At 43.1% G+C, this 13169-nt stretch overlaps 2 protein-coding genes across 5 annotated transcripts in view; one reads left to right on the top strand and one right to left on the bottom strand.

The window, feature by feature from the left end:
- arl6ip5a (ADP-ribosylation factor-like 6 interacting protein 5a) overlaps positions 1-13169 on the bottom strand; it is a 467731-nt gene that overhangs the window by 307466 nt on the left and 147096 nt on the right. The window lies entirely within an intron of this gene.
- LOC311024307 (semaphorin-3F-like) overlaps positions 7090-13169 on the top strand; it is a 58065-nt gene continuing 51985 nt past the window's right edge. For 2 of the 4 annotated variants that reach the window (XM_084026655.1, XM_084026654.1), the window contains exons 1-2: positions 7090-7457; positions 9592-9758. In XM_084026655.1, coding sequence (XP_083882781.1) covers positions 9641-9758 — 118 coding nt within the window. In that variant the 5' untranslated portion in view covers positions 7090-7457; positions 9592-9640. The remainder of the gene's footprint in view (positions 7458-9591; positions 9759-13169) is intronic. The other 2 variants (XM_084026653.1, XM_084026652.1) reach the window with 1 other exon arrangement.

Below are 13169 nucleotides of genomic sequence, written 5' to 3'. Positions count from 1 at the left end.
CACTTCCCCGGTCGCCACCTCTGAGGCCATATGCTCACTGCACTGTCCTTGTCAACTTTTAGGCGTCGCTCAGGAAAGTTGAACTTTATAGAGGGGAGTTTATAACATGGAATAACTGCATTTGTTTTAGCTGTAGACCCAAAGAGGACGAGCACAAAACATGGGCTGCTGACAGAGGCAGAAAACTGGTCGGAGCTATTAGTGTGGTGGTTGTGCATGAGTTTCTGGTTAGTGTTTGAGAATCGTAGTAGCAGCTACTGCAGTAGTGGGAACAAAGTGGCCACCTTTTTAATAGGCAAGGCAAGGCACCTTTCAACAACAGGGCAATTCAAAGTGCTTTGCATAATATGGACACAAGACAAGGAAGCTCTTCCTCACAGAAACATGGGATAAAATGACCAGAAAATGTAAAGATGCACATAAAAGGTTCAAATATAATATATGAGCAGTACAAAACTAAAGTGTAAAATGCCAGTTTTATGGGGGTTATGTGGAGGACTATTCTCTGTGATGGGAGCAGGTGCCAAGCGACCAGCAGAGACTCCGGAAGTTAGTGTTAGAAATACTCTGGCCCTTACCATTTTTACACTTTGGTTCTTGTAGGGACTAAGCAAACGTGTCAGAACAAGTAAATTAGTGAGCTTTAGAGGTGCTGTTAGGGGGATTTGGTCACCTTGGGACCGAGCCAGACTAGCTGTTTCTTCCTGCTTCTTTATACTAAGCTCTCCGGCTGCTGGCCCCAGCACACAGACTTTATATGAGAAGTGGATGCAGTCGGGCCTCCAGTGTGACATTTTGGCCCTCATCATCTGTGGTTTTGGCAGTTGCCATCATGCGTTTTTGCTACGAGAAGTGACACAAAAGGGTCGAGCTACAACCGAATACTGAATAAGACATTTTTTAGATGACCAAAAGTGTAACAATTAACTGTGAAAGGGTTAAAACTCTATTGTCTATTTGACTCGAAATGGATCATGAACATCATGCTGTACTGAAGAAGACTCTCAACTAGAGATTGAGACCATAAACTCATGTTTACAATGTTTACTGAATAAATATGGTAATTTTCTCATACATATATATACAATCTGGCTTTTTTGCTGCCGGAGGACTGCCCCCTGCTGGTCATCAGAAATAATTCAAGTTTAAGGCACTGCAGCTTTGGCTTTACTATTCAAAATTGAAGGATGCCTCCTACACCAGATATTTATTGTACAAAATGGGCGTGGCATCAGTATTCTCATCTAGCAATGGTCAGTGTAGTAAATAAATGTATATACAACAGTGTTTATTCCTTACAAAAAATGTTTTGTTGGTACAGAGGTACGCAGCATCAGGGCGTATGTAGAGTTCTGGTCAGAGTCATGAATTGTATGGTTATACGGCCCTGGAATGGTAGCAGGACCTCCCAGATAACTAGTTTCACAGATCCTGATACATAATCATTGTATATGTTAAAACGATTTAACCTACATGCATATCTAAACACTTCAGTGGCTCAGTGATGTAATCCAGGTTTTTACCTCTCCCAAGAGTGCTAGCAGGACAACATGAACCCTGTCCTTGTGCAGTACCTCCCAGAAGGTTGGTGTGAAGAGGAAGTATGACGCATACTAAGTATGAATCATATACGACCCACCAAACGGACTTGTGTTTCTTTTCTTTTTTTTTTTAATAATCAGACCCAGTCCTCTGCTAAATGAAATCACCGTTCAGACTTGGGTAGGTGGATTATTTGTACAAAATTTTGCCACTCGACTTTACAGTGACAGCCAAAAAAAAAAAAAAAAAAGACCCCAGACAGCCGGCCTCGGAAAACAGAGGTTTATTGAGAATCTCAGAGTGGGTTGGACATTTCTCCCCGGGCCGATGTCTCGGCTTGTGATTTTATTCAATTACTCAGTATTTACCTTTCTCATAATGTCAACACTGATGGAGAGCAGCGGTGGGTAGAAATTAACTCACCTGTTCCCCGACACACATATTATATTGTGTCCAACGCACGTGCAATATAAATGACACAGAAATACATGTGCGCTCTCTCTCTCTCTCTCTCTCTCTCTCTCTCTCTCTCTCTCTCTCTCTCCCTCACACACACACACACACACACACACACAGATTGTTTATTCAGCTCGGTCAGGACCAGTGTGTAGGGTCCTCGTCCCCCTTCCCCATTTGATGTGTGAAAAGTGGAAGGAAATCAAAGCCATTTCCTTCATTCTGGCCGCTGTGGGTTGTGGTTCCCCGGGGCAGCAGGGGCCAGACTGGCAGTAAAGTATAGTTGAGCCTGCAGAGTCTGGGAAGTGTATGGAGCACCACACGGTGCCAAAAACAACAGAGGAAACTGTTGCTCTAAGACACCAACCGCAGGTAGGGGGGGGGAAGGAAGATGGTTCAAGCACCGCATTGTAATCCCGGCTCCAAGGGGCTACTTTCATTCAGCGTGATCCGAGAGCTGAAATCCCCGTCTTCTCCCTCCTCTCCTATTTGTTCATTTGCTTGTTTCGCTAACTCGCTCACATTCACGTCAAGTTTATTTCAGTCGCTCACCTCGGGAGATGAGAAAAGTTTCTTATTTAAGGCTCTTGAATTGTCGTACAAGTTTTACATTGTCAAGAGTTTCCCGGTGATATCTAGATGTGATGCTTCTCTTTTCTCATTTAAATGCTAATAACTTTGAGGACATCCTCACAGAAAGTGCTGGGAGCAAAGCTTTTCTCCTATCTGGTCACAGCACAAGGTGAGCACCTGCCTGCTGAATTTGAAATATCACTAAGTCTTGTTGTTGGTCCAACAAGGTAGTCTCAGCTTTGTTTGAAGGCTTTGTGGCGTTCTCACAAGCACACAAAAATGTGTGTGTTTGTACGAGACATAATACTTTCAGCAATCACAATTATGTTCAGAGGCCTGGCAATGAGGTAGTCGTGGCCAATGTGAAACAAAGACCACATTCAGATTTAAATTTGCATGTTTTTGAACGTGGGCCAAGGTCTCTGCTTGAAACAGCACCTCGGGTTGTTATCAGAACGGCATTACTTAGCGGGCTAATGCGACAAAATGTGATTGCTTTTTTTCACCAACAAGTAGGGATTTAAATGAGAAATTCAGTAATTGCATTACAGCTGCTAATCGTACTTCCACAATTTGGGGCTCAATTTGTTTTCTTACCAGGACTCAGATGGACAGCTGATATTAATTATTTTCTGTGTGTTTATGGGACAGACTGCTGCCAGACTTGTTCGTTAGTTAGCAGTTGGCAAAAAAATAGGAACCAAAAGAGGGAAATGTGCCTCCTGGTAACACAAAAATTCAACAAATTTACATTTTGTGTCTTATCAGCAGCCAGCCAGCCACCAGTAGCTTCGCCTATATATTGCTGGTAAACCGCTGACGTTAGTAGTTTATGGTTAGTGAATACCTCCTAACAGTTGGCAGGCTGCTTGTCTGTTTTCTATGGTGGTTGAGGGTATACTATACGTACAATTTACACCTTAATTGATATCTCTTACATGACTGTATTTATCTGACAGCTGTAGATGCACGTATACTAAAATACCCAGAAGTATGCAAATAAGTTAAAATTAACTTCACCTTGGGCAACTTCAGTAAGATGCTCTCGACGCATTAATGCATCAGTAATGATCATCAAAAATATAGGCTGTAAACAGCCATTTTCGTAGACGTTTTAATTTAATTAATTTTACCTTAAAGGTTGAGTAGGTAATTCAGAAAAAACACAGAGATTTTGACTTTGAATGCATCGCCAAACCGAAAAAGTCCTGCCGCCTTCGTTCAGACCTCTGTTCAAAGCTACTCCCCCCAGAACGTCCTGAAAGTGCCCAATCCGTAAGTAAGCATCAACAGGCAGGCCGTCCAATTATTTTGTCCAGCCTGACTTTTTTGATTGGACAGGGTTTTTACAGTCCTGCTACAGTCACAGATTATATTTTTTTCCTATTTTTTTTTTGTCAGAGCATTTAATTTATTCATTGCTATCAATATGCTATGAAGATTTAAAGTAATAAAACACAACGTGTTTCTGAATAGAATCACTGACTCAACCCCTTTATACTTCTTCCATCGTTGTTTTTCTTGTCCTATCCGTGTGACATACAGGAGATGTGGGACGTGTGGAGGCCTTTCATAGGTTTCAAGGTACATTCGATGGAGTTAGGCTGAGTAACAAAAGCAAAGTAAGTCATCTTAATGACCCAACACTGGTTGTCGTGACCCATCTTTCAGTCTCAACACAAGCAAGAAGGAAGGCGATCAGAAAGAAAGACGAAACATAGCAACATCTCGTCACCACATTTATCACCTCACCGGCCGAGAGAGAAGCTGAAGCCTTACATAGTTCACCCAAACCGAAACACAAAGCCGCTCTCTACGCAGCATGCAACGGAGTGCCACATCTTTCCACACACATGGAAACTGGGATTGCGATAGTGATGGTCTTTTGAACTGTGTAAGAATCACAAACACTGATATAACACCTGGCATCTATTCATGCCCTGCAGGCAGAGCCCCTCAGAAAGCACTGTTCACACCTCAGCTGGAATGCAGGCTCCTCTGCACAGCATTAAAACAACTTCATACACCACTTACATAGATGTCAGCAGCAGCTTGGAATCATGCACTGGCGAGATTATCTCACAGATATTACAGTTGAGGCCCACTTAGGAGCAAGAAGTCCTTCTGGGTTGTGTGAACAACTCACCTTGGATTCCCATCAAGCAGAAAAGATCTTTAAGCAATCCGGGCTCGCATCTGTTTTTTTTTCTCCATTAAACTGGACCGGATGAGGAATGTGTAGCATTAGAGATGCTGAAGGCCTGGCCGCTCACAAAACCTGCCGTGACTTACTGAATAGATCTCGTGAAGCGTACTTGGACTGATCCTTTTCTAGTTGACCTCTGTGAAGTCATTGCAGAGGGGAAGCTGCAGTGCCAGCTAGCGTCATGGCTTCGTATGCAAGAAAAGTTGAGTGGGGCAACTTTGTTTGACCCCTGGTCGAGCCAAACGCCTCACAAACTTTCTTTCTAACTCCCAGAAGGTGAATCGACTGCATGGCAATTTAAAGCTCCAGATTGAATGAGGGGCAGATAGTGCAGGTGTGAAAGGACACTGAATGGAATATGATTAAAAATGGGAAAATGTTTAATTTCCTCAATGAGCTTTAGAAAATCTTTACAGGCGGTAACTTGGTGCCTTTGAAGCGTCCAATCAGTGTTTGAATAGAGGAGCAAATTAAGCATTTTAGTCGACTTTTCCATGTACTATCAAATGAATTATATTGCTCATCCTTTTTTTCTCCCCTAAATCAATACATAACCAAGATAAGACTTTTAATTTCTGATAAGGTGGACCCAGCAATCATTACATTGTCTGTGCTCCAAATGGCTAAAATGGACTTGGGAGGTGAACTATTCACCTGAATAAAATTAATGTAACATTATAATAAACTTGTATAATGAAAAGTTAACGCAAGTTATTTTATTTTGTTCATACACACTTTGAAAAAGTTTAGGTGGGTAAAAGTGAACTGGTGAGCACGCAAAAACAATTTATTTCAAATCCACTGACTTGTTGATTGAGAGAAAAAGACCACATGTAGACTTTGTTTAAGCCAAATCCTGTTGAACAGTTTCCCTCCACACCTCATGTGTGGGTGGCAGATGGTAGCTCGCTGGTTGTCACAGCGATAGAAAATGGAAATACAGGCAACTGATTCAAGGCAAGCACCCCCCCCCCCCCCTGTGAAAGACACTGCCATACTATATCAGCTGTAGAAGGGATGGGAATAAAAGCCATGTCCTAATTATTAATATACACATGAATACTATACACCTCAATAGCTTATGGACTATTGTGTTTAACTGCTGTAATATTGCCATATTTCATTCTCACAGCCATAATGAGCTGTATTTCTTTAGCCATCAACAGAAGCAATAATAACAATAATAATAATAACGAAGTTTCTCTTCCACTTCCCATAAACAGAGACAAGTGCTGTTATGTGACATATGGATTTTGATAATGTATTTGTGTTCTCACTGTTTAGCGCTTAGTTGTTAAAGCTGCTCTGATTCATATCTTTTTGAATCACAATTAATGAAATGATAATGTGTAATGTGAATGGTGTCACTTGGTATTGACAAACCCACAGAGAACTATCCCCCGACTCTGCAGCTCCCCTCGGGTCCTCGCAGCGTCTTTCAGCTCACTGTCTTAATTCATTATAAAAGTAGAAGAAAAAATTGTCCTTTTAGGAAAGGAATTATTTAAACTACTCCCACCGTTTTCTTGTTTTATGAGTATACTATCAGAATAATCTAAATGTTACATTATTGAAAAATAATCTCCACCAAGTGTTTTGGATAAAATCAGATAACATTATGTAGGAAGACTCACAGACTTTTACAGCTTGTTTCTGTGGAAATCAGGTTATTCTGGTTTAAATCGAATGGAATTTTAATTTCCACTCTAATAACGGTTATTAAATAAATAATTGGTTTAAAACATTAGACACTTATTTCAAGACAATGGCCTGCAATCAATTGCAGACTTGATGATTCCTCTGATTCCTTTATGAATTAGCCCGTATATTTATACCTGCAGGCTCTATCTAACACACCAATGGGGTTTTCACATCTTGACAACCTAAACGTGGTCCTTATTAATGTCTGATAATACATTAATTTACTTTAAAGCAAATTAACAATTAATAAGTTACATCTTCAAAACTAAAAGTGGAACCACACCTTTACAACATTTTGCACTTTTGTAATAATAAAAATCATGACATATGATTAATGATCGACTACTTCTAAGAGTTCGGTGTTGTATGTGGATGATCCATTCTCTCCCTCTCTCTCTCCCCCTCTCTCTCCCCCCTCTGTGACAGCAGACAGTGATATACTACGCTCGTAAATCTCGTCTCCCCCCCGGCTGGCGGATGGGCGGCTCGGCGCAGCGCTGCCCGCCCTGTGGGTGTGTTCAAGCGGACTGGGCCTGTGCATCCACCTGCTAGCGCCCTGCCTCCCTCCCTCCAGTCAGGAGCGCCCAACTTTCCTGAGGAGCACACGCAGCGTGCCTGGACCTCTCTCTCCCCCTCTCTCTCCCTCTCACCACCGCTGGGACTTTCTTTCCAACTGCGAGATGTTCATTGTGGTTGTGCGACGTCAGTATCTCCTCGCCTCACGGTCTCGCGCGAGATTGAATTAGAGAAACCTTTTTTTTTGCTTCTCGTGCGCTGACAAACTCCGGGGCCAATAAGCGATCAGTGTGCACAGGTACGGACTGCCTCCTGGACGCGGACTGTCCAGCTGCAGCGGGATTTTCTATTCTTATTATTGATCTCAACTTGGAGACGAAAGTGACCGATCTGTTGGAATTGGTTTGTTCAATGACTTGCGAGGTTGGACCTGAAGTTCTATCCGGAAAGCCGTAACAGACAGGTAAGGCTGCTTGTGCTGTTGCTTTTTGCGGATTATTTTCTGTTCAACCTGCTTCATTATTGATGCTTAAAAAAAAAGAAAAAAAAAAAGAAGCTTACCTGTCTACAGATGCGCGTTTTTATTATTTCTACTTGCATTTGCAGCAAATACTGTTTTCTCCTACAGACATTTCAACACAAACACATCATCATGATATATATATAGCTAATAGACAATCTTGATTCTTCCATTAATCATTTTTACTATTATTTGCTATTCAGTTTACCGTGCGCTCTAATACCACACCAGACTGTTTACAGTTCTGTCGTCCATGTGCAGCCAAGCCTGCCAGTCTGTCACACACACACACACACACACACACACACACACACACGCACACACACACACACACACACACACACACACACACACACACACACACACACACACACACACACACACACACGCAGTCTACATCTTTCAGTAACATTGAACCTTTTTTTGTATTCTTCCTTGCTGTAGAACACAGTGATGGAAATAGAGGAATGCAGATTGATGTTGCTTTCTGCGTCATGATTTCAGCATTCAAACCAGGGGAGGAGGCTTTTTTATTTATTTGTCTTTTTGTTGTGAGATGTGACAAATCATCAGTGATTTATAGGTAGTTTTTCTTTTTGTGGTATTTCTCATCCACTGAATAAACCATTCCAGAGGTGGGCTGTGTTTCCACTGAGCTGACTTGTGGTCAGTAGCTTTTTGTCTTTTGACTAGAAGTTTAATGCTCGCATTGCATTTGTCCAACATGTGGCAGTTAATAAGTTGCAGATACAAACTATGAAGAAGCTGAGAGCATCTGCTATTGTGATGGATTTAAATGATTTCATGTGTCCGTAAAATGTCCTTTCAAAACTTATGGATTAAAAATAAAATAAATAAATAAAACGCCTGGAGATATATTCATCTTTATAGCACGATGTGAGTGGACTCTCTGTCCCCTCTGCGTCATTTGTGAACAGTTGCCTTGTTTGATTTCATCTCCTTGTGTGAAGAACTTGGGCCCCTGTCTCAGAATAAACAGCTGGATGGTAAACAAATTGTCAGTAAACAGCCGAGGTTTAAACAGCTGGGTGGTTCTCATGAATCCTTCAGTCTGTGGACTCTTTGGCTCCGCTGACGTCTCAGAGGGTGCGTTTGAGATGGAGACCTGTTTCTGAATGTTCAGTGTTTTTGTAGTCGGCAGCGGCGAGAAGAGTTTTGTGATCCAATCGGCGAGGTCAGGTTGCTGTTTGGGGCAATAGAGTGTGGTGAGAGAGAGAAAAAAAGTTAAAAATGCAGACAAGTGGCAACATGGCAGAGATGATTAAATGGACCAAAAGTGGATTTGATGGAGGACGGCCAAGGACAAGAGGTGGCCTGTTAGAAAAGTATTCCTGATGATTTGTGAGCGATGTGTGTGGATGTCGGTGGCGGCTCCCTGGTGTCCGTCACTTATTAACTCCAACTCTGTATTGATGAGCACCGCTGCATTGTTAAGAAGACTTGTTAAACTGTTCCAGTGGAGCGTTTGAGCCCGTCGTCATTCGTAACGCCTTCGGCAAAAAGTTAATATTTAGTTAATTTATTAAAAAAAAAAATCCCTTTCTTGAGGATGCAGTACAACCCGTTGTTAGGTGAAGCTGTAATTAAGGAGCAGCACACACACACACACACACACACACACACACACACACACACACACACACACACACACACACACACACACACACACGTATGGTGTCATGACGTAGGAATGTGTTTAGGGTGCGTGGAGAGGAGCAGAAAGGAAAAGCTTCTCTCACCAGAGTCAGCATGATCTCTCCATCAGTTTGTCACACAGACACACACATAATTCCTTCCAAATGGATGTACACATCTCTAAAAGCTTGGCTCCTCTCCATCAGGACTCATCAGTGTTTTGTGTGCAGCTTCCAGAGATCTGGGTGTAATCCCCACACCTCGGTGCCGCATCGCCAAAACTTGGGGGGGCGGCCATTGGGAGCCATTGATTTGACACGTCACATAAATTAATAAGGAACTTTTTATTTTTATTTTTTTTGGCAGCGTAGAGTTGAGAAAGCATCTTCTCTTCTCACATGTTTTGTTTTTGTCCCTGCAGAGATAAAACACAAAAAGCCCGTCTGTGTGCTGCTGGAGGTTGGTCCACCATGCAGCTGGACGGTCTGTGGACGGTCTCCGCCCTCCTGGCACTGTCCGGCTTCGCTCTCGGGAACCCACTGATCAATGACCCGTTGGCCGCGCCCCGCGTCTTCATCTCCTTCAAAGGTAGGAACCTGAACCTCATCCTCTCTCTCTGTTGTTCCCACCTGCCTCTCATCCCTGGTTTGCATCTGGACTTCTGACTCTTCTAATCCCGTGCCAGCTCATGAATTCAACTCCACGTGTTTTGCTCATTGTGTGACTGATGATTTGAAGGTTGTGTAATTGGAGCGATTTTTTTTTTTTTTTGTAGAGGAAGAACTTACAGCATCACCATCTTGTGTTACACAGCAGACCGCAAAACAAATCATGCAATTCTGATCCGCTGCCCTTTCCTCAGCTCTCCAGGCGTTGTAATAACCACCAGATGCTTCCACCGGCTTTTATTTTACAAACAATTAAACAGGCGACCAGCGGCCAAGCAGATGCACACGTTGGAGATATTGTGTGTGTCTTGTTCGTACTCCCTTTGAAGCAAAACGCATGATTGTTGCCTTTGTTAATCAGAAGCAGCGTCATCATTCATCTTCAGTCGTCTTTGTTATGGAATCCCCACAAAGAGAGACGGGATAATAAGGAGCATGTAATAACTCTATGGCCATTATGTGATTATTCCCTTGGTGAGGCAGACATATACTTTAGGGTGGAGGGGGGGTGTTTGTGCGTTCCAGTGGCCGTGCAGATTAGGTGAGATGGGTTGCTGGGTTCTGAGGGGTGCAGAGTGAGAGCCGGGTATTATCGAGAGCAAATTGCCAGGATCAGCCAAGCAGAGCGACGTCCCCGAGGCCTGTCCTGCTCGGAGATCAGGCCGTTGATTAGCATCCAGAGAAAAGCCGAGGGGCGGGCGGGCCAGCGGCAGCGCCCCTGTTTGCTTTGCTTTTCCATTTCCCAAGCGCTCCCCCAGTACAAGTTGACTTAATTAAGTGGACTGGCACAGTTCGTTGTCGGAGGCGTTTTCCTGCTTTAATCAAGTAGGATTTACCACATCAGTGAACGCACATCCAGAGCTCAGCAGTTTTTCTCCTTCTCATTTTCCAAATATCATTTTAGTCGGTTCTTTACACAAACGCCACGTTGTTTTCGGAGAGCTATGTCGATTACGTTTTATTTTCTGCATGAGGACTCGTTGGTGGCTTGTTGTGTAGGTGCATCTCTGGATGGCTGAACCCACCAGAAATCTATCTGAACACAGCGAAGTGCGCTGTTGTTTGGCTGACGAGCAAAAGTGTGGAAAAAAGCTCAGCTCTCCTGCTTACCTGTGTGTGTTTGCCTCACCAGTCAATATGAATTTCACAGTCTACTGCCGCTGCCGCTCTCAGAGGAATGCACCCCCCTTCCCCATTCAATATTATGACTCTCTCTCCCTTAATTGCTTTTTGAGAGGCCCATGTAGTCCTTACCTTGGCAAGCAGGCTGCACTTCCCCTGATGCATCATGATGTGTTACGTTTTTTTTGCTTGAGCTGTTCGGGATTGCAGTTTGCCTCCGAGCAGCAACTTTATCGGAACGTAGAGTGGACAGAATATGCAGGGAAACTTATTATTGATCATAATGGCAGCGCGTCACGCTGGGAAGAAACAACTTAAATTGCTGCTGTAAAACTGCGTGTTTCTCACGTGTTCCAAACTGATTAACCCGGTAGCTGAGGAGCGAGGTTCAGAACCGTGACCTCCGTCTGGGAGGCCCTCGCTCCCCTATAAAAGCAGGTAGAGTAAATCACGGGACCTAATTGCTTTGCTTTGGCTTCATGCAGCGTGCGCAGCTTTTATGACGGGGGACACACACACCTTCTGTGGTATTGAGTCTTAAAGTATTCAGAAGATATAAGGTGAACATTCTTCTGCACATTTCAATAAGATTAGAGCAGAGAAGTAGACTTTGTTCGGGCTTATCGCATTTTCGGAGCTCGTAAGCTGAGTTGGCAAAAAAAAAGAAAGAAGTCTGCCTCGGTTCAGACTGCAAACGAACGTAATCAATGTCAGATGAGAACTGAGTGTTTAGTTGGACGAGGAGAGGGAGCAGAGCAAATCTGCTAGATAATCAGTTGACATTTTTAAGTTTAGTTGAGACAAGAATGACACCAAACAAACCATCACATCCTTGCTGAAGCTGGAACCTGAGTATGTTTTGCAGCTTTGCCTGACAAATTTACTAAAATGGTTAGTTGAGTATCAAAATACATTTCTATCGTTGACTAATCGATTAACTGACAGGTTGTTGCAGTGGCATTTAAAAAAAAAAAATTCAAAGTGGCAACATTTTTTAATGAAACCGTTCATTTGGTCAATGAAATAATCACAATCTGGGACATTTGAAACTCCAATCAGTTCTGTAAGTTCTTTAAATCAGTGAGCCTGAGTGTTCTTTGTTCAAATTGCGCACCGCCAAATCAGCCGGTCTGTAAAGCTGTCCATCACTGATGGGTGCAATACTGAATTAACATGTGAAAGGGTTGTGTGAGAGCATCGTCTCTCCGTGAGACTCCTTAGTCATGCAAGAGCCTTTGTAGCGTAAATCCAGGTCGACGGATTTACGTGTGCACTTTCGTAGATAATTGTATCGTTCTGCGAGGTACAGAAAGCACGGCATTTTTCTGAATGAACAAAGCGCCCTTTAGGGAAGTTTTGCTACGCCGTGTTTTGCAAAGAATGTAACGTTGCTGCTGTTGGCCCACATTTCCTCTGTGACATTTTTGAGTTTGTGCATAAAGTAGATCCAGATCTAAACCACGCTTACAACTCATCTGGGCTTCCATGACTTCATTCACTCACAAAACTTTATTTCATTACAGTCCATACAAAACCGAAGCGAGGCGCCATTCAGCCTTCATATGCAATTGTTTATACGGAAGGGGTAACTGGCAATTGAAAGCCTCTTTTAGAGATCTTTTACGAGGGCTTTTCTGAGCCTGCTTAGATAAACAGACAGCAGGTAAACAGTGGTTCAGAATAAATAAAGGCACAGGGTCAAGAATCCCCACGATTGTAAATCTTCACTTTGAAAAGCCACACAGACGTAATCTATGGCCGAGGGCGGAGACTGTGTGAGAATTAACAAGTGCACCTCTCACCTTTTCTTACTTGGTGTTAATGAAATTTGAAACGGCTGCTTTGACAACTACAGCAATAGAATTACGGTCTGCCAGTACAAAGCCAAAGTCCTTTAAATACCATAACATCATAAGGATTACAGCACACACACACACACACACGAGTACATACAAGGCCAAATCCACACGGACGACACCAGAATGTGGGTCAAATTTGCCACATTAACACACAAGCTCACCGCCCGTCAGGTGAAAAAGGAAAGCAGCAATGGCTCGTCATTATTCCAGATATTTCTCATCTGCACTCCCTCCTGTGAAGGGCTAACAGCAGGCTCCTATTTTTACTCCTCAGCAAAGTCTTTAGTCTATATCGGGTGTGAGTTTGTGTGGGTGGCAGCTTTAGAGACTTCTCCTTTGGGGTTAAATGC

The sequence above is a fragment of the Eutrigla gurnardus genome (assembly GCF_963514095.1).
Source record: "Eutrigla gurnardus genome assembly, chromosome: 2".
Lineage (NCBI taxonomy): Eukaryota > Metazoa > Chordata > Actinopteri > Perciformes > Triglidae > Eutrigla > Eutrigla gurnardus.
The sequence above is the reverse complement of the archived record's forward strand: the minus strand, read 5'-3'. Positions and strand labels throughout refer to the sequence as shown.